Source organism: Eretmochelys imbricata, chromosome 5 (assembly GCF_965152235.1).
Source record: "Eretmochelys imbricata isolate rEreImb1 chromosome 5, rEreImb1.hap1, whole genome shotgun sequence".
Classification (NCBI taxonomy): Eukaryota; Metazoa; Chordata; order Testudines; family Cheloniidae; genus Eretmochelys; species Eretmochelys imbricata.
In genome coordinates, this window is record NC_135576.1 from 135,120,286 (window position 1) to 135,145,665 (window position 25,380).

Consider the following 25,380-nt stretch of genomic DNA (forward strand, 5'->3'; position numbering starts at 1 on the left):
CACTTCCGGGGCGGAACAGCAGCCCCCCCCACTTCCGGGAAGATGGGCCCGATCCTGCCCGGCCCCGGACGCCCCCGGCTCCCACGGGCCCGATCCCGAGGCGCTCTCAGCGCCCGATCCGGCGGTGCGCGAAGCCGGTGAAGGCGGGAAAGTGCCCGGCGGCAGCTCGTCCGCTCCGCGCGGGGCGTGGTGGGTGGCGTGGAGCGCAGAGCCCGGGGCAGGCGTCGGCCGTGCTCGGGCGGCCCGGGCAAGCGGGGGCGGGGCGGCGTGAACCCCGCGGGAGGGAAGCGGCACCGGCGAGTCCGGAGCGGGCGGGGCCGCGTCTGCCAAGGGCCTGGCGCTCCCGCGGGCTCGGGGCCACCTGCCGGCCTGGGTCCGTCACAGCGGCGGGCGCCGGCGGTGGGCTGGCGGGGCGGCTTGGGCCCGGGGACGGCGCGGGCGCGGGGTCTGCTGCCGGGACTGGGAGCGGCGGCCGGCGCCTCTGGGCGCCCCGGGCCCGGTCCTGAGGGAACCGCGCGGCGCACGGGCCAGGCCCCGATCCTGCCCTCAGCGAAGCCGGCCTCTTCGCTCCTGCTGGCCCGATTCTGAGCCCCGGCTAGGCCAGCGCCGCCGCCAGGGCCGAGGAGCGGGGCGGGGCCGGAGGCAAGGATCGGGGCCCGGGCGCCCCGTGCCGCTCGCACCCCCTGGACAGACTGAGCCGGAGGGCTCACGGCAGGGGTTGGCCTGGAGCCTCCTGGAATCGGCTTCGATGTCCCGGGGACCACTGAACGCCGTCCCCGAGCTTTTAATAGGAGATTTTAAGAAAACGACATGGTGTGGTGTTGGGGGGATATCTCCCGGAATAGCTTCAGTCAGAGTTGGCAACCCTACTAAACCATGACGCCTTATAGCGTTCGGTGCCAGCATTTCTGTTCCTGTTGCCCCTGGGGACGGGCGCAGCGGGTTCAGACAGCCTGAGGCTGCCGGGCTCCTGCGCGGGCCCCCAGGGTGGGCGGCACGCACCGCGGGAGGGTGCTCCCGCACAGCCGGGCCCAGGGTCAGCCAGTGAAATGCCCTCACAGAAACGCTCCTGGCCCAGTCCCCTCGGCTCTTTAGGCACCTGACTCTGATTGAAATGATTGGAAACTGGGCTCCTAAATGCCATTGAGGAGCTGGGCCATTGTTAATAGTTCGGGTGCAATCATGCAAATGCATCCGTGTGGGAGACTCTCTGGGCTTTGTAAATCTTTAATCAGCTGTCCAAGGGCCCAGGAAAAGTCAGTTGCCTGTAAGAGCGTGGACATGCCGTTGTCATGTAAAAATCGAACAAGGAATCGTACCAGGAACCAGATGATACCTCAACGCAGGTGTAGTCAACAGGTGGACCGCGGGCCAAATCCAGACCACCAGATGCTTTCAAACAGACCCCGAAATCTTTTTATTTCCTTATTGACTACCCCTGCCTTAAAGTGTTCACACTATTCAGGGAGTGGCCTCTTGGATTTCATACTGCAAATGGAATTACAAATTTAAAACTAAAAGAAAAGGAGTACTTGTGGCACCTTAGAGACTAACCACAAGTACTCCTTTTCTTTTTGCGAATACAGACTAACACGGCTGCTACTCTGAAATTTAAAACTGTCTCACGATCTGTTCAATGTATGTTATTCACTGAAAAAAATAGAGCTGGTTGAACTTTTCCCCCACAAAACAGTTCTCCATTGAAAAATGCAGTTTGGTCTAAAAAGATTTTGGGGAAACGTGTACATTTTCAACAGCAAAGTGTCAAATTATTTTGGCTTTCTTGATTTGATGTCAAAACATTTTGCTTCAGTGAGGTAAAAATATTTCCTAATGACTTCCTTGTTTTGTTATATTTTGTTTTGACATTATACATTAAATATATTTCTATATTATATATTATATTTCACATTTTAGATTATACTATCGTGTTTCAACATTATCAAAAACAAAATGTTCTGAATCAAAAAAATTTGGAATTTCCATTCTGTGAAAATGTTCAAAAACTCGACTTTTTGTTCTAAAACAAATTTCAGAATGTTGCCACGTCCTGCTGGATGTAAATTCCCTTTTCTGGCCAACTCTACTGAATGCATTTCATACTCTGTGTGTCGTGAAAGTCCCCTATGGTACAGAACATCCCCTGGGAGGGCAAAATTTGAATTCTTGTTGCACTCCACTAGAAAGCTCTGGAAGAGGAGCAAGATGGACACAAGGAGGCTAGAGACACAAGAAGTACATGCATGTTGGTGTCATAGATATGACACATCTCTCTCTCTCATTGTAGTAGTTTTACATGATTCTGGTAACACCATCAAGATGAGCAGTTCATAACTGTTATTTTGTCAGTATAGTTATTGTAAAATTGTGAATTGTATTGTGAATTGTAAATTGTCCCTGAAGTGAAGTGTTTCCAGGATAGAGGTGTGAGATGAGACATGCTTCCTCCAGTACAGAGAGAGCTGAACCATCTGCCTACCAGGGAAGATCAGAGAGAAGAGGGAAATCCATAGCCTGCTATGCAGTATTTAGCATATGGATCAGTCACACTTTCCAATGAACTGGTCAGGGTTTTTGAAACCATGATTATTTCTGTATACCGCTACCCAGCAAAGTTTGTGAGATAGGAAAAGATCATGAGGACTTACTGTTCTGAACTTAGTTGAAAGTTTCTGTCTCTGAAAGCCTGTCATAAAGATCTCCAGACAGCTATCTGGTAACTTCTGTGAACACTGTTTTTATAGTATTAAATTCTTAAAAGATTAAGGCTTGCTGCTGGTTGACTTTTTTGCTGTTGTAGGGCAGTGACAAAGGCTGCGAAGACAAAGACTGCCTTTAGCAATGTCTGTCTCTAGTGTGCTTTTATTATTTTGAATGTATAATATTGATAATATGTTGTTTGCTGTGTATATTTGATCAGAATATATACAAATCTGTGTTTTGCCTGCATCTTCCCTAGATCACACAACAGGATTTATGCCTAACTGCAGGGACACAGCAATGATACCTTCTTCTGTGCTGCTGGATGGAGGAGAAGAAGTGGAGTGCTGTATTTTAAGATTTCCAGATCTGGACTTGAAAGATCCTCTTCCTTTGACAGCGAAAAGCAAACTCAAAGCAGAATCAGATTCCAGTGTGAGAAAGAAGCATGCATTTGCAAAGAAGAAGGTACATTTTAGTATAGTACTTTGTTGTATATGTTCATAATGCAAGTTATGCAACTGCACAATTTCTTTATCTTGTCAGAACTTGCTTTACAGTGTTCCTATTTCATTCCTGCTACACTCTTAATTCTTGTTATAGTAATAAATTAAAAGTAATTTGGCTCCATTAGTATCATATTTAAATTTAAGGCAGTGGCTCTCAGATTACCGTACCCCTTTCAGGGGTATGATTTGTCTTGTGTACCCCCAAATTTCACCTCACTTAAAAACTACTGGCTTACAAAATCAGACATAAAAATACAAAAGTATCACAGCACACTTGTTACTGAAAAGTGGCTTATGTTCTCATTGTTACTACAGAATTATAAAATAATTGGAATATAAATATTGTACTTACATTTCAGTGTATAGAGCAGCATAAACACGTCATTGTATGAAAAATTAGTTTCTACTGACTTTGCTAGTGCTTTTTATGTAGCCTGTTGTAAAACTAGGCAAATATCTAGATGAGGAGTTGTACCTCCGGGAAGACCTCTGCGTATTCCCAGAGTTATGCAAACCCCTGGTTGAGAACCATTGCTTTAGGGCAAATGGGGATGTAACTGGTATAATGACCTGATTCAGCAAAGCACTTAAGTATGTGCTTAAATTTAAGTGCTTTGCTGAATAGTTAGGGATTTTAAACTCTTGCTTAAAGTTTAGCATATGTTTGTGAAATTGGGCCTAAGAGAGGAAGTTAGTGCATTAAAGAACTGTCACCGTTTTGCTGCTGCAGGATAAATGAAAAGGTGAATCTGAAACATAGAATTCAAACATAGAGAAACTCTCCACTTGAAATCTAGTCAGTTTAAAGAAAAAAATTGATTAAAAGTTTCCAATCTGAAATCTGCCTCTGATTCCTCCTGCCAATTTTTGCAGGTGTGGAGCAATATCTTCTTATTTTTTAAAAAAAATTTCCATTTTAATGTTGCTGTATGAAAGACTCAAACATTCACTGCAGTCAGGGGTCCTCTGGTGCAACAGTGAAATGCACTTTACATACAGTGATTCTGCCTCTCCAGAGTAAACAATAGCAACTGATTATAGTGAAACAGACTTACACAGAGTACTGTCAAATACACTGACAAAATAGAGAGAAATATTTTGTCTTTAATCACTAGGTTGCATGCAACAATCATGGGTGGGAAAGACACTCCTTATCAGACAGAAATATGACACATTAAAGGAATAGTTTTGTTTTAATAATGTTATTCCCCACTTTTGTACCTAAAAACTGGTGTTTGTATGTGAAACAACATTTTCAAGATGGTCTGCAAGGATGCTCCCGACATTTCCAAGGCTAAACCAAATGTATTGCATCGCTTAGCTACAGTAAAACCCGAACAGTGCTGAAAAGCTAAGCGTGCAGAGAATGCCTCAGCAATAATTGGAGCATAGACCTCCTGTTCCAACTGAGCAAATGCAGGTGATCAAAATGTTGATCTGAGGAGTGTGGGTTTTTTCACAATCGTTTAAAAGCTACAGGGGGCATATTTAAGGCTCCCAGTTGAGGGCTCAGCTCTGCTCAGGCACAAGGACATGCACTGCCAGCTATCTTCCGATACCATCTGCTACACTTACTCAGACACACTGGGTTGCTGAATGTACATAGTATGTGGTGTGGCACCATGCACATATCTGTGTACACATCTCCCCAAATGGCCATGTGTGACAGAGTCCCCCAAAATAGGAGGCAGAGAGGGTTGTGATTCCTGAAGTGACACCTCATTCTCCTTCCCTTTCCTCTGCAGTCTAAGCCCCTATCACGCCACTGTTCTCCCCTTTCCCATCCTCCCTCAGTCTGCCCCATATCCCACCTCCCTGCCATCCTCCAAGTGATGCTGGAGAGCACAGTAGGAAGGTAAGCATGTGTTTCCCTTGTTGCCTGGGCTCAGGCGGGGGCTGCTGGTGGAAGTGTGCACCTCAGACAGGGGCCAGGCAGTAGGGAGGGCAGGCACAGCCACCCGGGCAGTGGAGTTAACTGGACTCAGCGGTAGGCAGCTGCGTGCACTCAGGCGAGAGGTGGTGGGGGCAGAAGATGTGGGACATTTTAGGGATGTGGCAGGATGGTGGGACCCGCCATCCAAATGTGTAATGTCCCAAGAACCGCAGGGTACTTGAGGGGCTTGCCCATGAACAGGAGAGCATGGTTGTATTTAAAACATAAGACTTAATTACCCCAGCAGCGGGTGGATGGGGCTGGAAACTGCAGAGTTGTTGCTGATTGGTGTATCCACTTGCTGTGATTATATGACAAATTGGAGAGTTAATGCTGAGGTCACTGGAATGCATGGAAATACCGTTCCAAGCCCGTGTCGTAGGCAGCAGCATGTTTCCATGAGGCAGGCAGCGGGGGTTCTGTCGGGGGCTGTAGGTGCATGTTGTGGGGACTGATGAGGGGTGCTGTGGCAGCATTGGAACAGTGTCCCCAAAAGAAGAGGACATGCTTATGTTTCTGTCATGGTTTGGGGCCTAGTACTGCAAAGCTTCCCAATATGGCACATGAGGCTGGGCCTGGAAAATAACTCCCCAGCAGGTTAATGTGGTAGCTATTTCTAATGAAACCAAGAGCCTTGGCAGGGCAGATTGACAGCATCATGAGAAATGGCATTGCTGAGGAATCCCAGGGTATTTACTTACCCCAACACCCTGTCCAGTAACTGGGCGACCTGTTTAAAAGCACCACATCACTGGGATTTGTCCTTCATCCAGTCTTGAGTTGTGTGACAGGATCTAGGAAGAAACCAAAGCCTAATTGACAGTGTTTGTAATGCTTGCAGGCATTTGCCCTCTTTGTCAAAGCAAAGGAACTGCTGGCAACAGCTAGCTGCCCTCCAGCCATGTGCAGAGCAGGACTGGGGTGGAAATGCTGCAGACAAACCTTTAAAGACCTCACCAGCATTCACATACATGTCGCCACGCAGCATTCCAGCGACATCCGGCAGCAGACAGGTTTGATTCTAAAGCAATTGGCTGCTGAAGCCAGCACCTCAAGTAACCCAGCTTCTGCAGAGGAGGCAGATAGGCTAAGCAGTCCCACCTGTAACAGCCAGGAGCTCTCTGATAGGCTCCCAGACACAAGCCACATTAGTTTTGATGAACTGACAAGGTAAGAAATTGCCTCAACAATATGAAAACTGTGTTTCTCACTGTAAGCCTGGGGTGAGCCAATGGAAAGGCATCCATGTCACTGTTTGCACCAGTTTAACTACAGCCACTTACAGTTAGCTTTAATTAAACTGATGCAACTTTTGTATATGACAAGGCCTTAGTTGATGCAGCTTCCCACCTTCATCTCATCCCTCCAGGACCCTTATGATTTATCTAGTGACCTAGAACCCCGTGGACTCATTCCCACTGACTAAACGCACCTTGTGCAGCCGTTGTGACCTGTGCGAAGGGAGTGTGAAGCCTCACCGTACTGATCTTGGAGCATTTCACCACCGCTTTACACTGGCGTAAATGACTGCACACCGTGCAAGGCGGTGGAGAATCAGGCCCCATCTCTGTATTTTTCCCACTGAGTCGAAGAAGGCCTGGGGTGGAGGAACTCACGCTCAGAGGCCATAAAAAGGCATCTCTCAAGGAAAGCAACTAGCGGGAGAGGGTGAGAATATGCAGGTTACCCTCTATTATCATCCTCTCCTGGCTCTCCAGCCTGTGGGTTATAACATTTGTCTGTGGGTGTACATGAGTGTTACTGATTGTAAGAGAGTCCAGCTTACACCACCTTAGAATTTGGCCCCTGATTGGCCATTTAAAAGAAGTGGATGTTTTTTTCACTTGGCTAATTCAAATTTAAGTTTAGTTTTCAAACTTCAGCCGTAGTCCTCAAGGAGCCTCTGACATGTCTGGAAAACACGAGTCCTCGCGTTGCATGTGTTTAAAGAAATCTGGTTCTCAAATGCGAATGAGGTATGAGCTACTGGCACTGACAGGCCATTCAGGGTTAATTAGTTTTTTGTCAACATTGGCAAGGCCACTACAGAAAAAACTAGGGCTATGGAGATCTGCATCATCTCTGACTTATTTCCATTTCTTGAAGTAAATGAAAATAAACAGCATAGCCCCACAAAACCGTTTGACAACAGCCTGGAGGAAAATGGCCGGTTCTCTAAGGATGAATTCCCTGTCTGACACCAATCACTGTATTAACTGCATAGTCTTGTGTGCTGCAGAATCTAAAATACTCTTCCTGTTTGTTCTCCCTGGCGGCGCTTGTGGCAGCGGCGTGGGAGGAGTGCTGTTATATTACTGTTACTGTGAGGTGGAAGACCCAGGGGGGCTCTGTGCTTGGCAGAAGTCCCTGTGCCAGCACCTTAATCTTACTGGCAAGGTAAGTCTTTAAGGAGTGGCTGTTTCCCCTCCCCATATTTGTCTCTGTTTAGTGAGAAATGATGTGCCCCAGAGAGCCAGGCTGTAATCGGCACTATTGTATTGAGGGAGAGAGCAGAGAATTCAACAAGTTACAGAGAACTGTACGATGGAGAGCCTCATAAGGGAGAGGATTGTTTATTGTCAGGCATGGTTTTGTGTCTCACAACTTCACAGACATTAGGGGCCCCAGTCCATCATCTCATGGTGAGGCATGGTACTGCAGGCCTGCCTCTACCTCAGTTTCTCCAACTACTGTTTCTTGCCCACTCTAGAGGTTTATGTGGCTCAGCCCTCCAACCAGGTCACTACAGAAGCTCAATCCCCTTCTGGGCTAGCAGAGTCCAAAGTCACAAACACAAAATAAAGGGGAGTTCTCAGTCCCATTAAAGTTACTCATCCAGCTACCCTCTGGGTTCAGCTCTCAAGCGCTGTACTTCCCCTTCAGGTGAGACACCCCCTGCCAGGTCCCCAGGTCCCTCCAAATAGTCCTGTGCCAAGGCGGTTCCATCAGGCTTCAGTCCTAGCCCTGCGTTTGTTACCACATGAAGGGCAACCATCTGTGTTCCTCCCCCGCTGAGCAGGCTCTCCCCTCTTCAGCCCTTCCCTTCCGACCAGTGCAACAGGCAGGGCTGATTTAGTTCACAGCAGCACATTAACCCTTCCAGTCTGGATGGGGCTTGGCTCATCCAGCCTGATTCCCTGCGTTTTGTAGGGTTAGTCACTATGCAACAGTAGATAATACCCATGAACATCTTCTCCAGGCTGTCCTGAACATCTGCAGTGATGGTGCCCTAACTACCTGCCTTCCTACTCTGTTCTGCTGCTCCATTGCTCCTACAGTCTTTCCCCCAGTGCCTACCCTAAACTCTTCCTTCCTTAGCTTCAGCTCTTTGCTCCTTGTCCTACTGTCTTCTTAGAGTACAAATAGTTCCTTTGCAGACATGTGTAGTCTATCTTCCTTGAAATTATTTATGAACTGGGTCCGTGACCTCTGACACTTCTTGTTGATGGACTACAGTGTAACCTCAGAGTTACGAACACCAACCACACACCTCATTTGGAGCCAGAAGTATTCAATCAGAAGCAGCAGAGACCAAAAAAACCCAAATACAGTACAGTACTGTGTTAAATGTAGACTACCAAAAAATAAAAATAAAGTCCTTCCTTCTCAAAGACAGGTGTTACATTTGCCCTTGTCAGCTGCATGCTTTTCCTCTCTCTCTCGATGTAGTCAAAATTTGCTTCCATACGTTCTGAGATTTTCTTCACTCAAAAAAAAAAAAAATCTCTACTGGTCGAGCTGTGATGCATCCGAGTTGGATAGATTTCATTGCGACACAGGCACTTTCGCCCTTGCTTTCAACTTGCTTTATTGGGACTAATCCCACAGTCCTCACTCAGCTACAACTCCCACTGGAGGTTGTGTCTGACTAATTACTGCAAAATTTGCCCCTTACTGGTAAATTGTTTTTTCTGCTTCCTGCACAAGGTTTTCTGACTTCCTCATTATCCTTTTTAGGAGTACAGAGCAAAACTGGCCATAGAACAATGCCTACCTTTTGCAGTTTTTCTTTAGCTGCACTTCTCCTCTCTCATTCAGGATCACTATAGTTTTTTTCCCCACTTCTTCTCTTTTCCTGAACATTTTTCTACAACTCTCCTCTCATTCCCAGCTGGTCCTGGTTCATTAGTTTCATTTTGATTGGTTTGCATTATGACTAGATCTTAAATCTAGCTTTCCTTTCTGGCTTCTAGGTGCGCATTGCTTCAGAAGGCATTAATGGGACAGTTGGTGGAAGCAAAGTAGCTACCAATCTTTATATAGAGGCAATGCTTTCCCATCCTCTTTTCAAAAACATTTTGTGCAGAGAGGATTTCAAGGTAAGAGAAAGGGACACACATACAGAATTATTTACTCCAATGTTTGTTTTCATCCTCAAAATTTCTTTTAGAAATAAATGTTACTTCTTGGTAGCATCCTTCTACTGCACTGAAAATCCACATTGAACACAAGGAATTCAGCTCCTGCAGTATTGGCCCAAGGAACAGTTTATTTGTGGATAAACTGTTTTGTTTTATTATTATTTACTGTCCTGTGGATAGTTTCGTGTCTAGTGAGAAAACTTTTTTATGTTGTAAATAAGACAAGCAGATGAAATAATTGAGCATCATTAAACTAAAAGTCCTTATAAAAGTCTAGTGCTGATTTTAAACTTTTTTCATTAGGGCCCTAGCAAAGTCTTCACCTGTGTATGTGCAAAGTTGCACATGTGCACTCATGCATCGCATTCTCCCAGCTCAAACACCAGCATGTGCAATTGGCACGTTCTCACACCTGCCCACACAGGATGGAATTTTCACACACAGAGCTCCTCCTGCATGCACATTGCTGTTAGTAAAACCCTGAATCTGGCTGGTCCCTCATGTATTACATCAGGGTCCAGCGAGCCTCATGGATCACTGCAGATTGCAATTACATACAGTCACACCAGGCCAAACGGTGCTCTGTGTCAGGGATTGTTCTGGCTGAAGATTGCAATGAGCCACAAACCCACCAGCAGAGCCAGAGATCAGAAGGGAATTTTGTTTATTCTTTTAAATTTGACGTGAATTTAGTGTTGGTGAAAGGTCCCAGCTTGCCAGTCCCAGATAAAAAAAACCTTTCTTTAATCAACAAAATAGATTCAGCATATACAGTGGCAAGGCAGGACTCCCTCTACTGCCTGCTAACAGGTCTGTTTCTGGCCAAGAGGAACTGCTGCTAGCAGGGAGTGGCTGGCTCAGTTTCCATGGCGCATCCATTAGAGGCCAGTTGACTTTTTTTTTTTTTAAACAGTTATTCAAATAACTGTCCACTGGGAACTGGACTGAAACCACCACCCCTCTCTGGTGGATTCAGAGAGGCAACCTTGAACAGAGAGAAGCCATCACCAATCCCTCGTGCCATCCAGTCCCCCCAAAGCGACTTGCTTGTATTGACATCTCACATGATTTTAGAAACTAGAAATACAGTGGAGTCTCAACAAGTCTGAAGGGATCTGTACATTTGTTGGCGAGTCTTTAATTTGACGGCAAGGTGTCTCTTTGGTGGCATGACCTTATTTCTAATTTCCCAGAGCAGTGCTGGAGGAGCTCACTGTTTCCCAGACTTTCGAGTTGGCGTATTTGAAGAGATCGTACCCATGGGCATCAATCCAAACAAAGTCTCCTACAAAGAAACCGGTACATTAATTTTATGAACAATAACAACTTGTTAATAACAGAGATTGGAACTGAACTGTGAAGTAAATGAGAGAGTAACGCACTGTCAACAGAACACCATCTTCGCACAGTAACCAGGATATGACAAAAGCATAGATAGCATTGTTAGAAAACGTTCAGGGGAGCTGCCGTGCTTGCAATGGGGGTTCCCTTCATAGGGAAATTGCTGGATCAGGTCATTGATTTGCACAATATTTAGCTACTTTGGCAGCTCGAGAGTAAGCTATCCATTTCATTTCACCAAATTAGTAGTAGTTAAGGTCACTGAGTCTGACATAACACTTGAAAAGTCATCCAGGGCAAGAAAGGATGTAAGGAGAAAATATATATAATTAATAATGGAATGATTTGGAGGAGTTTTTGAGCACAAGAAATATTTATAATTGCTTTAAATATGCATGAGATGTGGATATGTCAGACCGCTCTGAAATTGCCTTTACGGCACAAATACTGAGAGACTGGTAGAGATTGCTGTGTAAGCATTGCTGCTGCATCTGGTATTGCACAAAGAGCCTAACATTGCTGCAGGTAGCCTGTTGTTAATTCCTCCGGTCCAAACGCTACGTGAAGGGCCTGATCCAGAGCCCATTGGGGTCAATGGGCGACCCTCTTTTGGTGTCGCTAGTGTGGCAGAGCTCCAACCTTGTCCCCATGGGTCCCGTGCTTCCAGGCGGTTTATGCTAGCTTCAGAGGCTCACTGCAACCCTCCACATAGCCCTTCTCTCTCTAGGGTCAGGGATACAGTCTACTGAGCCCTTTTCATCATAAGCCAGCAATGGAGCTTGGTGAGAGAATTCCCACGGTTTCTGTTGCTCCTACAGCCTCATGCCAAAACAGTTTAGCCTCCTGTCCTGATGGGCCTCTTTTCCCCTCCCAGGAGGTGTTTCTGTAGTGGTGGGTTGGGGGGAACCCGGGCCTGCTCTCTACTCGGGGTTCCGGCCCAGGGACCCTAATGGTAGCAACTGTTGGCAGCCAACCTTTTACTGCCAGAGTTGCTACATTTCCCTGGGCCACTTCCCCACAGCTCTCCTGCTTCTCCCTTCTTCACCCTTACCTTAGGGCTCCCTTACTAAAGACTTGAAGGTGTCTTCATTAACCAGCCCTTCAGCTGCACTTCCTCTCCTCTGGCTACTCCCTTCCTGACTGGAGTGAGCCCTTTTATAATTATCAGAGGGGCCTTAATTAGAGTCAGGTGGTCACATTAGCTTAATGGCCTCGCCTGACTCTTCGCAGGTTAATTGGAGTCAGGTGTTCTCATTTGCATGGAGCAGCCCCTGCTCTGGTCAGTCAGGGAACAGAAAACTGTTAACCCAGTGGCCAGTATATCTGCCTTCTGCTACTCTGCTGTATCCGAGGGCTCCGATATGACCGGCAGCTCCTTTATCTCCATCCGAGGGGTCTTCCGCGAGACCTCTCCGGGCTGCCGGTCTTCTACCAGGACCTTCTCCGGACCTGGAAACTGTTCGCAGCGACCAGGTCCGTGGCGGCCTCCGTGGGAGAAGATCTCCTCACGGAGCCCCTGCTACACAACCCCCAGCTCCCTGTGCAGGCGGCGGAGTCCCCCTCGGTGTGCCAGAGGTTGGTCCTGGCAGAAGTCACCAGAGTCGGAGACCTCCTGGACTACAACCGGGGAGACTGGCTGGATCCCCTGATGCTCGCTCAGCGCATGGGGCTCTCCAGACCTCGTACTGCCCTGCGCGTACTTCAGGAGGTGAGGGCCGCTTTGCCGCCCACTGCTTGGGTTTACCTCGACTGGGTCCTGCGAGAGGGCGCGCCCCGCCCACCCTCCACCCCAGGCCCTCCGGACCTTTTCATCGGGCCCCTGCCCCGTGGACCCGACCGACACCCCCCCCCCCCCCCCCCCGCCCCTTCACCGTGAGCTGGCTGCGCGAGCTGCAGCCAGTCCGGTTCCAGACCACGCCAAAACAACATCTCTACACGCTCGTGCTCCACACCCTTCGTGTCCTCACCCTCACGTCCCGCCCTGACACAAAGTGGCGGGACCTCCTGCCACCTCTAGAGGGTGAGGGGCCCCGGTGGGCCAGCCTCTATTCCACCTTAGTCCCGAGGCCCGCCAGGGATATCAGTTGGCAGCTCCTTCACGGGGCCGTGAGCACGGGCGTGTACTTGGCGCGGTTCACCCCAATCCCGGACACCTGCCCCTTTTGCGGCGTGAGGGAAACCCTGGCGCACGCCTATTCCGGCTCCTCACGAATATTTTGTTAAGGTTTTGGTTGCACTTTTCTCCTCACCTCCTTATCTATGCACTCCCTGTCCATGGCCCCACTAAGTCGTGGGACCTCCTGGTCAGCCTCCTCCTGGCCCTGGCTAAAGTGGCCATCTATAAAACCAGGGTGAGGAGGTTGGCCGATGGAGTCTCCTGCGACTGCGGGGCCTATTTCTGATCCTCTGTCCGTTCACGCCTCCGGGCAGAGTTCCTCTGGGCGGCGTCCACTGACTCCCTTGACGCCTTTGAGGAGCGGTGGACGCTGTCCGGGGTTCTCTGCTCGGTGTTCCCGCCGGTTCCCTTCGTTTGACCCTTTGACCGCACTCCCGTCCCTGTTGTTCATTAGTTGTCCCCCGTAATTATTTGGTTTCCCAGGTCCTGTGGATCCCCCCCTTAGGCTGGGGGGGATCCTTTAGCAGTGGGCGAGCTTCGCCCGCCCACTTCCTGGATCCCAATAAGGCTACTCTGCTGTACCCAACTGGCCTGGGTCTATCACTCTAGGTTTTGGAACAGATCCTAACATCCCAATTCTGCAAAGCACTTAAGCCTGTGCTTAACTTTAAGCATGTGCTTAAGTGCTTTGTTAAACTGGGACCGAAGGCCCTAGTCTGGCTCTGGTTGAAGTTAATGGCAAAGCTCCCATTGATTTCAGTGGAGCAGGATCAGGCCCTAACTGTGGGTTCTGCTATTCTACTGCTGTAGAATATCATATTGATACGTGAAGTCTATTTCATGCTGTCTTTACTGCAAGCTGATTAGTGCAAATTATGGCCCCAGTCCTGCACTGGGATCTTCTCGCCTAGGCCTCTGTGTGACATTACTCAGGGAACAATCTGGACTGTTAAATGCTGTGTCCCCTCAGTTGTCCGACCTGGGGTGCTTTTTACACTGCTTGGCTGAGAGAACCACCACCTCTGGTCTGCCCACACCCAGCCTCCAGCATGCAAGTTACTCTCAGCTATACTGTATGAGTGCTATGGCCAGCCACTCTTGGATTATACTGCAGAGCAAACTGAAAAGGAGGAGTATGGAATAAACGTAACTTCTGTGTTTCCTGTTCTCCAGCAGCAGAACAGTAGCTGACCCGGGAAGTGTGTGGCAAAGTCAGGTAGTGCCGTAGCCTGTCCAGTACCTTCGCCACAGAACCATCCTTTTTCTTTCAGGCCAGACTTCCCCCATTCGCTGCACAGGCATTCCATCCTGTGCGCAGCTGTTTGGCACTTAATCGGTGTGTCTCACAAGGCCCTGAGGTTGGTGTGCAGGAATCCCACATGCACCAATACAGACAGAATAGACAAGCACATAGATTTGGCTTAGCCTTTCTCAAAGCCCAACTGGCTAAGAGATTACACGCTAGCTTTATTATGTGAAGTATTTGGTTCTAATTTTGGTTCTGCCAGAAGTGACCTTGTAGAGCTGCTGCCAGGCCCCTAACCTACCAATTTTCAGGCTGATTTATCCTAATTTGGTGGATTTTAGAGAGGATGTAAAATTTGGTTTTAAACAGAAACTGAGTTGCAGCATTAACTGGCAAAGGAGAAGTCCCATCCTGGGACATCCCAGTGTTCCCCCCAGGGCTCAGCAGGAGGGCTTGAAGAGGGGACTCAGAACCACACTACAGCCTGGCGTTGCTTGAGCTAACGTACTTTGCCAGTGAGTTATGCAGCTAGTTGATAGAAAGCAGCAGAGTGTTGAGAATCAGGATTCCTTGGTTCTGGAAGGGAAATCTGGGCTAGTGTTTAGAGCAGGAGTAAGAGACAGGCTGCACAAGCCCATAGATCTGGCATGTGCATTTGAAGAGGTTGAGTGGCTGAGACTTGGATCTGCTGTATCCAAAACCTGGGTTTTATTCTTAGCTCCACCTTTTGTGGCCTCTGTTACCTCTAAGATAGGGGCAATGCTGCTGTGGAGGCTTGACTCATACAAAGGTTGCGAGAGGCACAGACACACGTGTGGCAGTCATGGAAGAAGAGGCTTGAATGCCTGGGTTCCTGGCTTGCAGGGCAGGTCCATTCCCCTAGACTCCAGGGTGTGCCAAGAGTGAGAATCTCTCTCAGCTCCAGCCAGGATCCTACATGTAGTGCTAGGGTCCCTTGCAGGGGCCTGGCATTCGCTCTCTGGAATCAGAGCTATTTTTTATTTAGGAGGTGTTGAAGCTTGTTCTTGGTACCAGTCACTAGATCGCAGCTGGGGCGGGCACATGTTATAAGTGTCAGATAGATATTATCCATGGGTTTTGCCCCTCAACTCCGCACAAAAAAGTGTTATAAGAAAGTTGGAATTTTAAAAACAAGTCTTTTGGGGCAGCGGAGGGCAGAGAATCTCTGGCCCAAATGACCCCAGATTTGCATCACAAACTGCCCTGAGCCTGGAGCTGACGTACCAGTTTTCAAGATGATCTGATATTATTTGTGGAATTTGAAGAGGTTTGAAAATTGGACTTTAAACAGAGACATTGGTGCAACCTCATCTGTGGTGCAGCTGTGCACTGCCCCACAATATCATGTCCCAGAGCGTCAGTAAGCACAGCGGAGTGCCCCAAGGGTCGGTCCTGGGACTGGTTTTGTTCAATATCTTCATTAATGATCTGGAGGATGGTGTGGATTGCACCCTCAGCAAGTTTGCAGATGACACTAAACTGGGAGGAGTGGTAGATATGCTGGAGGGTAGCGATAGGATACAGAAGGACCCAGAAAAATTAGAGGATTGGGCCAAAAGAAATCTGATGAGGTTCAAGAAGGATAAGTGCAGAGTCCAGCACTTAGGATGGAAGAATCCCTGCACTGCTACTGGCTGGGGACCGAGCGGCTAGAAAAGGACCTAGGGGTAACAGTGACTGAGAAGCTGTATGTAAGTTAACAGAGTGCCCTTGTTGCCAAGAAGGCTAACAGCATTTTGGGCTGTATAAGTAGGAGCATTGCCAGCAGATCGAGGGACATGATCATTCCCCTCTATTCGGCATTGGTGAGGTCTCTTCTGTAGTACTGTGTCCAGTTTTGGGCCCCACACTACAAGAAGGATGTGGAAAAATTGGAAAGTGTCCAGCGGAGGGCAACAAAAATGATTAGGGGACTGGAACACATGACTTCTGAGGAGAGGCTGAGGGAACTGTGATTATTTAATCTGCAGAAGAGAAGAATGAGGGTCATTTGATAGCTGCTTTCAACTACCTGAAAGGGGGTTCCAAAGAGGATGGCTCCAGACTGTTCTCAGTGGTAGCAGGTGACAGAACAAGGAGTAATGGTCTCAAGTTGCAGTGGGGGAGGTTTAGGTTGGATATTAGGAAAAACTTTTTCACTAGGAGGGTAGTTAAGCACTGGAATGGGTTACTTAGGGAGGTGGTGGAATCTCCTTCCTTAGAGGTTTTTAAGGTCAGGCTTGACAAAGCCCTGACTGGGATGATTTAGTTGGGGATTGGTCCTGCTTTGAGCAGGGGGTTGGACTAGGTGACCTCCAGAGGTCCCTTCCAACCCTGATATTCTATGATTCTATTTATTTCAAAAAGGTAAAGGATCTGCTGAAGATAGTAGAATAGTAGCACAATACACTAGAATACCCAGAGTCTGTGGGACTTGTGCAAGCCCACCAAAGAGGGACTGTATGGCTCCAGTGATTGGTAGTGGGCTACAGAGCTTCTTCTTCAACACTGAGCCAGACAGTCGGCTGTAGCGATCGTTCGCCATTTGGTCCGTTCCTGCACAACTGCAAAGGCTTGACGGCCTGAGAGTCCAACATCGGAACAGACTTGATGAACCCATGTAACAGGAGGGTCTGCCTCTGGGCCGCCTCCACCCCTCAGTTGGCGGAATTTTATCCCGGATGTTACAAACCACCCTGAGAATGGCGTTCGCTGGAACGTCTTGTGGCATCCTTGCAACATGTCCAAAAAGCGTTAGGTGCTGCCTGCGGACAGTGGCCCCAGTAGTCTGTAGACCCGAACGACCATAAACATCTGCATGACAAATGAAGCTACAGAGCTGCTCACTGCTAAGCCACTGATTCAGATACCATCTAAGGCAGCAAGTACATGACTCTTGGATGGTCTTAAATTAGCTCCCGGGAGACCACCAAGCCCCTCCCCACCCTTGACATCATCGTACAGAGAGCAAGTACTGAATGGGCCTGGAGACGAAGCTCTTCTTTCATCCATCTAGGTCAGGATTGAGGTAGGTTAGCAAGTGCTGGGCCACCCTGATCTGCTTCATTCTCCAAGGCTGACAGTGCAACACCTTTCATGAGCACGTGTGCTGTCCCCCAAGGTAGCTTTCTGTAAACACGGCATTGTTATCCAATCTTTGGCGCCAGCGGGCAGGCGAACCAGCCTGTTCCCTTAGATGTGACGGAGCCCTCTACAAAGACAAATGATGCCTGGGGTACTGTTGCTTGGAGATGCTGTGGAAAGCAGGTGGAGTTCGTCTGGGCTTACATTGACGTAACAGAGCAGGTTGGCTCTGTGTGAGCCACTTCTTGATACCTCCTCCAGGGCAGGCTCATTAGTGTAGAGGCGGCAGGTGGGGATACCTTTGTGCTACCTTTGTTCAGATCCTGCTAGCCCAGACCATTCAGGGTCTGATCCTCCCCAGCCCTGCACCTTGTGTCACAATTTACACCCAGGTGGAGTGAGTGTAAAGTGCCACCAGTCAGCAGGGCAGTGTTTTGCACACGAGGGGTGTAAATGATAGGGCAAGGCAGCAAAGGCTCAGCACTGCTGTTCCACCCAGCCCACTGTAAGACAGATGGCAGCTTGGCATCCTTCGTTCCCTTGACTCATGCTGTGATGCATTTGTTCATTCACTGAAGCCTGTGGAGTGACATTACAGATAAATTTGCCCAGTATGTTTGGGCTGAGACCAGCTGACATTCCAGTAGCGCTCACTTCCCAGAGAAGCTTGTCATGCACATGTGTCACTGCTGGGTTAGAAGAGAGGCCAAGCGGAATTGCTAAACTGGTCAGCATTTAAAACAGCTCAGCTTTTCAGCGCTTCTTTCCATGTGTTTTATTTTTAGGAATCCATTTATCCCCCGAGGAATTTCATAAAGAAGTAGAAAAATATTTATCTCAGGCTCCTCAAGCACAAAGCGACACCATTTTACTGGACTGCAGGAACTTTTATGAAAGTAAAATAGTAAGTGCTGAGTATTTGCTCCCTGTGAGGTATTGTTGGTGGTTGGGGGGATCATTTCACCCTGTCCGCATGTGTGGGTGATGTGACTGAGGGGAAGGGATTGCCATGCTACCTTGCAGCTTGGTGGTGCCAATTCACGAATGGTACGTCGCTTCAAGCAGCAAAGGACCTGCCTGGATTCTCAGTGCCGTACTGAGGGTGGCCCGACGGCTCAGTGCCCAGCAGTGGAGCAGCATGTGTAGTCTGACGTGAAACAGACGGGGGATGCCAAAGCTTTAACAACAGAGAAAAGCCATTCAAATCTGGTTTAGACAGCCAAAGCCCACCCTGCCTTGGCCATCAGTGCAGCAGAGAGACATCCTGACCAAGTCCCCATCCTCCAGCCACGCCCTCTGTGCCAGCCGCAGGGAGGAGCCTCAGTGTTATGTCATAGAATATCAGGGTTGGAAGGGACCTCAGGAGATCATCTAGTCCCACCCCCTGCACAAAGCAGGACCAATCCCCAATTTTGCCCCAGATCCCTAAATGGCCCCCTCAAGGATTGAACTCACAACCCTGGGTTTAGCAGGCCAATGCTCAAACCACTGAGCTATCCCTCCCCAGGCGATCCCGTTCACACTGGGGTAACAGGGTAGGATATCTTGGCTTTAGAACCAGAATCCAGATGCTGTGAGGCACAAAGGTATTTAGGCACCTAATTCCCATTGAAATCAATGGAAGTTAGGTGCCTAAATACCCTTTGAGGAGCCAAAGTAGCTGCAGTGACCTGGAGGGTCAGGCCCAAAGGGTTGGTTCTTTCTTTAGTTCAGCCAGTGTTCCCACTCCTTTTGCCAGTGCTGTCGATCACACAGCCATCTCTTCTTGTTACAGGGTCATTTCCAGGGCTGCCTGGCTCCAGACATCAGGAAGTTCAGCTACTTTCCCAGCTACGTAGATGAAAATCTAGAGCTTTTTAAAAACAAGCGCGTGTTGATGTACTGCACAGGAGGGATCCGCTGTGAGCGTGGCTCCGCCTACCTCAGGAGCAAGGTGAGAAGCCATTCTGGGAGCACCTGGGTCAGGGGCTTGGGGCATTCATTGCCAAGCCTGGGAGGGACTATATGGGGGTGGTCTTTTCTGTTGCTGGTTGGTGAAGTTGTGTTTTATAGGGTGGATGGAGTGTCAGGCCCGTATGTTCGTATATCTGGTGGGAATCATAAGAAGGGCAGAAGGCATGTGCCCAAAACAACCATTCCATTGGAGCCTTCTGTCAAATGAGAATCACAATGGGGGGGATCTCAATTTTCAGCCCCCCTCCCCCCCTTCTCCTTGTACAGTCTAACCTATGTAGAGACTGTGTTTGTTGTGCAAGGAATGCTGGGTAACCCAGTGTACTTCCTGCTTGGGTGGAGAGAAATGTCATGTACACACATGCACCTCCTGCAGCTGAGGACAGACTCAGGTACTTCCGGGATCCTGTTTTCTGGGAAGAGAAGCTTGAGGCCCAGGCTCAAAGTGTAGGTAAATTGCCTAGGGAGGTTGTGGAATCTTCATCATTGGAGATTTTTAAGAGTAGGTTGGACAAACACTGTCAGGGATGGTCTAGATCAGTGGTCTCCAAACTGGGGTGCGTGAGATGATCCAGGGGGTGCGTGGCAGCAGGAGTGCTGCTGGACGGTACTCCGCCGTTTTTATTTTTCTTCTGCGGAAGCTCTGCATGTCCACGGCTGGTGTTCCCCTCCGGCGGCCCGCCTGCGGCAGGTCTTCCGTCGTTCTTCCGTCGGCGGCCCGCCTGCGGCAGGTCTTCCGTCGGCGGCCCGCCTGCGGCAGGTCTTCCGTCGGCGGCCCGCCTGCGGCAGGTCTTCCGTCGGCGGCCCGCCTGCGGCAGGTCTTCCGTCGGCGGCCCGCCTGCGGCAGGTCTTCCGTCGGCGGCCCGCCTGCGGCAGGTCTTCCGTCGGCGGCCCGCCTGCGGCAGGTCTTCCGTCGGCGGCCCGCCTGCGGCAGGTCTTCCGTCGGCGGCCCGCCTGCGGCAGGTCTTCCGTCGGCGGCCCGCCTGCGGCAGGTCTTCCGTCGGCGGCCCGCCTGCGGCAGGTCTTCCGTCGGCGGCCCGCCTGCGGCAGGTCTTCCGTCGGCGGCCCGCCTGCGGCAGGTCTTCCGTCGGCGGCCCGCCTGCGGCAGGTCTTCACCTGGGGGTGCATGAGCCAAAAAATTTGGAGACCACTGATCTAGATAATACTTAGTCCTGCCTTGAGTGCAGGGGACGGGACTAGATGACCTCTCGAGGTCCCTTCCAGTCCTGTGATTCTGTGACGGCCCTTTCTCAGAAGAACACATAATTCCTCTGATCTTGGGCTCCTGCTGCTTTCTGGTGAAGTCCTTCCATTGGGATCAGGTTTCACTGAGACATGGCATCCTTTCTCCTTTTCAGAGCCTCTCCCACTTAGGAGCATGTTTCCTTTCCCAGTGAGCCTTCTCACCAGCTCCCCTGAGAAGTTCTCCCATTAGGAGCTTTCTCTTTCTGTGTTCTGGGGACTGTTTCTCTTCCCTGAAGCCTCTGTTGTCTAGGGAACGCCCCGTGGGAGCAGCTGCCTAGCCAGTTCTCCTGAGGAGTTCATGCCCCAGGTACTTCCTCCCTGTGTTCTCTCCTGCCGGAGCCCACACCATCCTTCATAAGGCCTAGGTGTTCCTTAACTGATTAACTACTGCCTAGCTGCTTAGGCTGTCGGTTATCCCCAGATGGGTCTGGGCTGGCTCCTCTTCAGCAGAGCCTGGCACAGGTAGGCTGGGAGCGACTGCCTTTGGGGCCAGCTGCCCTGTGCCATGCTGTCATCACCCCACTATCGGAGCACCTCACAATCATAGGCTTAATCCTCACAAGACTCCTAGGAAGCTCTGAAGGCTTATCCCCCTTTCACAGACAGGGAACTCAGGAACTAGATAGATTAAGTGACTGGCCCGAGGTCTCAGAGTGGATCAGTGGCAGAGCTGGACATGGAGTCTAGATCTCCCAGGTCCTAGTCTAGCACCCCATTCACATGACCATCCTCCCTCTCTCTCACCTCTATTCCTTATCCCCTGCCCAGAGAGAGCAAGAGATCAGTCCAGATAAACTTTCTCTGGAGATTTGAGGCTTGATCCATTTACACCAGTGTAAACCCAGAGGAACTCCACTGAAGTCCCTAGAATTACATTGGTGTAAAACTGGTGTAAGCAATGGGCGAATCAGGCCCTAAGAGCTTTTACTGTATAATACAGCGACCGTTCTTCAAGATAGCGTCCTCTTGGCTCTGGAGCTGATCTGGATTCTTTCAGAATCCAGACCACAAACACCATTCATGAACCACAAAAGCAGTGACCCTTTGGCTCCGTGTCAATCAGCCGCTATGCAGTATTGGCAGCCACAGTAATACCCAGTAGGGACTGACCGTGGGCACATACATAGTGTCTTATGGCTGTCACTGGGATATTGCTCCTTTTCCAAGGGGTCTAGTTCCCTGTTTGAGCATTGGGCAGTCTGGCACAAGCTGGCTGGGACAGCCTAAGCTGGGTTTTCTGGTTCTTTGTTTTAAACAGGCTGTATGCAGGGAGGTTTACCAGCTCAAGGGCGGCATCCACAAGTACCTGGAGGAGTTTCCCGATGGGTTCTACCGGGGGAAGCTGTTTGTGTTTGACGAACGTTACACCATCTCTTCCAATGAAGATGTCCTTGCAGGTAGGGCCATCACATCTCAGATCACAGAACAAGAGCTGTAATAGTCACCACAGAGCCCTCTAGGACAGAGGCTCGCACACTGTGGTCTGGGGAGCACGTACAGCAGAGAGCAGGTTGGGCTCAGGGGTGCTGGCCTTGCTGCCTTGTTTCCAGCTACTGAATTGCTTTAAAGACAGCTAAAAATCTAAGGAATGCTTTCCTAATACGGCTTTTTTGACAGTCAATGGCACAGGGACGCTCTGTGATCAGGAGTGAGAGGGGAGTTGTCTGCACTCAGGACTGGCAGGGCAGGGGGCCATGAGATAATGTTTCTGTGACGTCGTGGACAGCACAGCACACTGTCCCACTGGGGAGGAGCAGATTGTAATGTAGGTCGCTAGCACTTCTACCCTCAGTACTGGTTTTGTCACCCCTTTACACTGATCAAACCGTTCTGAGCCAGCCATTGACTCTTCTACCGCCACACAGAGCTGGCTCCACTAACCTTAGGCTGCCACACTATGGAAGAAAACCTGGTAGCAACAGCCCATGGGGTGCTCAGCTGTTTCTAGCTTTCAAGGCTTACGCAGCCCAGAGAATTGTATTTCACTCTAGTAAAAGCTGAAGATGAGTGAACATTCCCTGGCTTTCCAGCTGGTGTTGCTCTTCAGCTGTTCAGCTCCAGCTTGGAATGACATTGCTGGTGAGAAGTGACCAACAAAGGACTTGGGCTAAGCTTGCCTGTGGCTTGTCTGCTGCATCTGAAGTGGAGTCAGTGCATGCTCTGAGGATGGTGCTGCTGTCTCTAGATGGATAACCACTGTGAGCTCAATAGCAGCTGACTCAACTTATTCATTTGCCATAAGTTTATCCATCTTGAAGGTGACAGGCTTTGTGCTGGGAATAAAATGTCCTTCTGAAGCCCTGGCCATGCTTAAGAGGGACTGAAGGGGAAGCAGCATGGCTCAGCAAACAGCTACACGCTAGACTAGTCAGGGTTAGCTCCCAGCAGTGCAGCTGAGTCGGGAAGAAAGCTGCTCAGTAAAGGACAAGTGCTCTGGGTTGTTTAGGGATGTGTAGCCTCTAGGACTCTGTCCCCCCAAGCCTGGGAGCAGATTCCAAATGCAGCACTACCATTCGTGTTTGTACATGATAGCCCCAAGGAGGCATGGGCTACTGCCTAGGGACAGCCAGCTGCTGCGCATGGGGCCCTGGATGGCAGGAAGGAGTTTGTCCTAAGTTTGTTAACATCGAAATCAAAATAAAAAGCCCCTTTTGTGGGCAGGGGCTAGCTCTCGTTCTGGCGAGGAAGGGCAGGGAAGCAGGGCCAGAGCGTGAATGCAATACCCTGGAAGATGAAGGGTCACCATTTGAATGAATTTTGGCAGCCCATTCAGACCATACTGCCGGACATTCTTAAGGCAGAGCCCTGTGGCAAAGGATTGCCTAGCAGGAGACCACAGTGCCCCCAGTGCAAGTGTGATAGGCAGGGCAGGATGGGTTTTAACTCCACTTCTCCTCTCCCCAGAATGCAGGTACTGCGGGACGCTATGGGATCAGTACAAATTGTGCTCCAGCCTGCACTGCCGGCAGCTTGTCCTGACCTGCCCAAGCTGTCGAGTGAAGGGATTGACGGCTTGCTGTCCCGTTTGTCAGGAGAAAGGACTCAAGCTGTCTTCAAACCCTTCTGGATGGATGGTCAAGGAGGAATGTGAATGCACGGACAGACGGCAGCGGGTCCCAGTCAAACACATGTAAGAGAAGCACAGGAAAACATGAGACACTCCATAATATACACTCGCGTTCTAGGGTATGGGGCTTCCAAATTTGGGTGCCTGCTTCCCAGTTATTTTCATTGGATTTGTACATTGAGACCCCTGAAGTGGCTTTGAAACGCTCAGCCCCAGTGTCTCTTTAGCGCTTGATTGCACCATGAACTACCCCCTGGCCAAGTGTAAATTAATGGAGCATCAAACAACAGTGGTGCTACAGGATTCCTGCCGCTGCACTGAAGTTACTGCTCTGCCTCCCACAATGTGATGGGCGCCAGGGAGAACTTTATGAGTACAGTACATGCCGTGGGATTCAGCCACTCACAACCAAACAGGAGCCAGAAGGTGAAGGAACAAGCAAGGTCTATGCTGTCTTTGCCACCATCACTGAGCCGTGTGTGTGTCCTGGGCCCACCCCCCACACTCTGCACGGATTAGGGAGATGGAAGTAACAGGCTTTTAATCACTGGGAACACAAACAGACTGTGGTTGAGGCTATTTTCCACATAAACACCAGCAGCCTGAGTCTTCTCTCCCTTACACCAGTGTAAGTCAGGCTAGCTACACAAGTCCCTGGGTTTACACTAGCAGCCAGCAGGTGTGAGACTAGAACCTGGACCCACGACTTCATCCCAGTGAAAGCTGGCAACACTCAATGGCCATGTACAACCTCAGTCAAGTTCATCTGGCGGGGCATATTGTGTGGGAAGAGGGAGAAGTATAACCCACTCACTGCCCCTCTCTCGTGGCAGTCAGTGCCCAGGTGTTACCATGCAGAAGGGAATTCACGTGACTGAGTTTTTAAATGTTCAAGATACAGCCCTTAGCCCAGGACTTGCATCGTGCTGTGTGTGCTGCAGAACACCGGCGGGGTTCTGAAATGCATTGAAATGCAGCCATTTGCTGAGGAAAGCATGGGACGTGATGTAAATATTAATGAGCATCATTGGAGTAGGAGTGGTGATGTGTGGAGTCCCCACGTGATTGCACACAATGGACACATGAGATCCGTGTAATGCATCTCCACGGACCCAGAGTGGTACTGTTACACTTACCGGCATGGACCTGTGTCGCTCTGCTGCTGTGGGATGTCAGACTTGACTCTCAGCCCTTGTTAAAGGCATAAGAGGCCTTCAGGAACCTACGGAACTAGAACTGGAATTTGTCCCATCGCTTGATGCCCTGACTAAAGTCACTGGGCCAGGGCCAGGCTCACCAGATGGCCTTCTCTTGAGCCAGGCTTGTCAAGCACTGACAATGCCAAGTTTGTAAAGAGATTTTATTAATCGTTTGGAAGACTTGTCACTAGTGAAGAAAATCCCCTTTGAAATGTATCCCCCCGTCCGTACTAATGACCAGTAAAGTCACTTAGTGCTATGTCCTGACAATGGCTTTTAAAAAACCCTTCGCTCAGTATCATGGGGTCTGCTACTCGCTGCTCAGCAGCGCCTCCTCGTGGCTCATCTGGGGAATTAGCTCGCCACCATCCGGCGGTCGTTCAGTGTGTTACCTCTGTCACTTGCACTGTGGCCCTTCGCTCTCTGCAGCACTGCTTCTTCATGGCTTAGCCCTCTGGTCCAGGCCCCAGGGGCCTCCCCTTCCGGGCTATTATCAGAGTCTCCCTTCCTCAAAGTCTCAGGCAGTGTCCATCTCCACTGCACTGACTGCACCACTCCCGCACTGGCTGTCAGGGAAATCCGGGCCTGCCCTCTACACCAGGCGCCAACCCAGGGACCCTCAACCC

General features: G+C 49.8%; 1 protein-coding gene across 5 annotated transcripts; it reads left to right on the top strand.

Moving 5' to 3' along the window:
• TSTD2 (thiosulfate sulfurtransferase like domain containing 2) lies at positions 1 to 25,013 on the top strand. Of its 5 annotated transcripts, none has more exons than XM_077817970.1 (10): positions 1 to 189; positions 2,960 to 3,168; positions 5,984 to 6,312; positions 7,431 to 7,539; positions 9,336 to 9,461; positions 10,697 to 10,802; positions 18,076 to 18,194; positions 19,065 to 19,223; positions 21,747 to 21,885; positions 23,393 to 25,013. In XM_077817970.1, the coding sequence occupies exons 2-10, from the start codon at positions 2,977 to 2,979 to the stop codon at positions 23,620 to 23,622; spliced, it is 1,509 nt and encodes a 502-aa protein (XP_077674096.1). In that variant the 5' UTR covers positions 1 to 189; positions 2,960 to 2,976; the 3' UTR covers positions 23,623 to 25,013. The 5 variants fall into 5 exon arrangements, with proteins under 5 accessions (XP_077674096.1, XP_077674095.1, XP_077674099.1 ...); XM_077817969.1 differs by having other exon boundaries at positions 28 to 124; XM_077817973.1 differs by having other exon boundaries at positions 53 to 137.
• Positions 25,014 to 25,380: the final 367 nt, after the last annotated feature.

Excerpts from the sequence above, each read along its gene's own strand:
- TSTD2 (XM_077817969.1), top strand. The coding sequence starts at position 43 with ATGGGCCCGATCCTGCCCGGCCCCGGACGCCCCCGGCTCCCACGGGCC. Across the intron at positions 6,313-7,430 it reads AGTTTTGATGAACTGACAAG|CGGCGTGGGAGGAGTGCTGT; the intron begins GTAAGAAATTGC and ends CGCTTGTGGCAG. Across the intron at positions 9,462-10,696 it reads TGTGCAGAGAGGATTTCAAG|AGCAGTGCTGGAGGAGCTCA; the intron begins GTAAGAGAAAGG and ends CTAATTTCCCAG.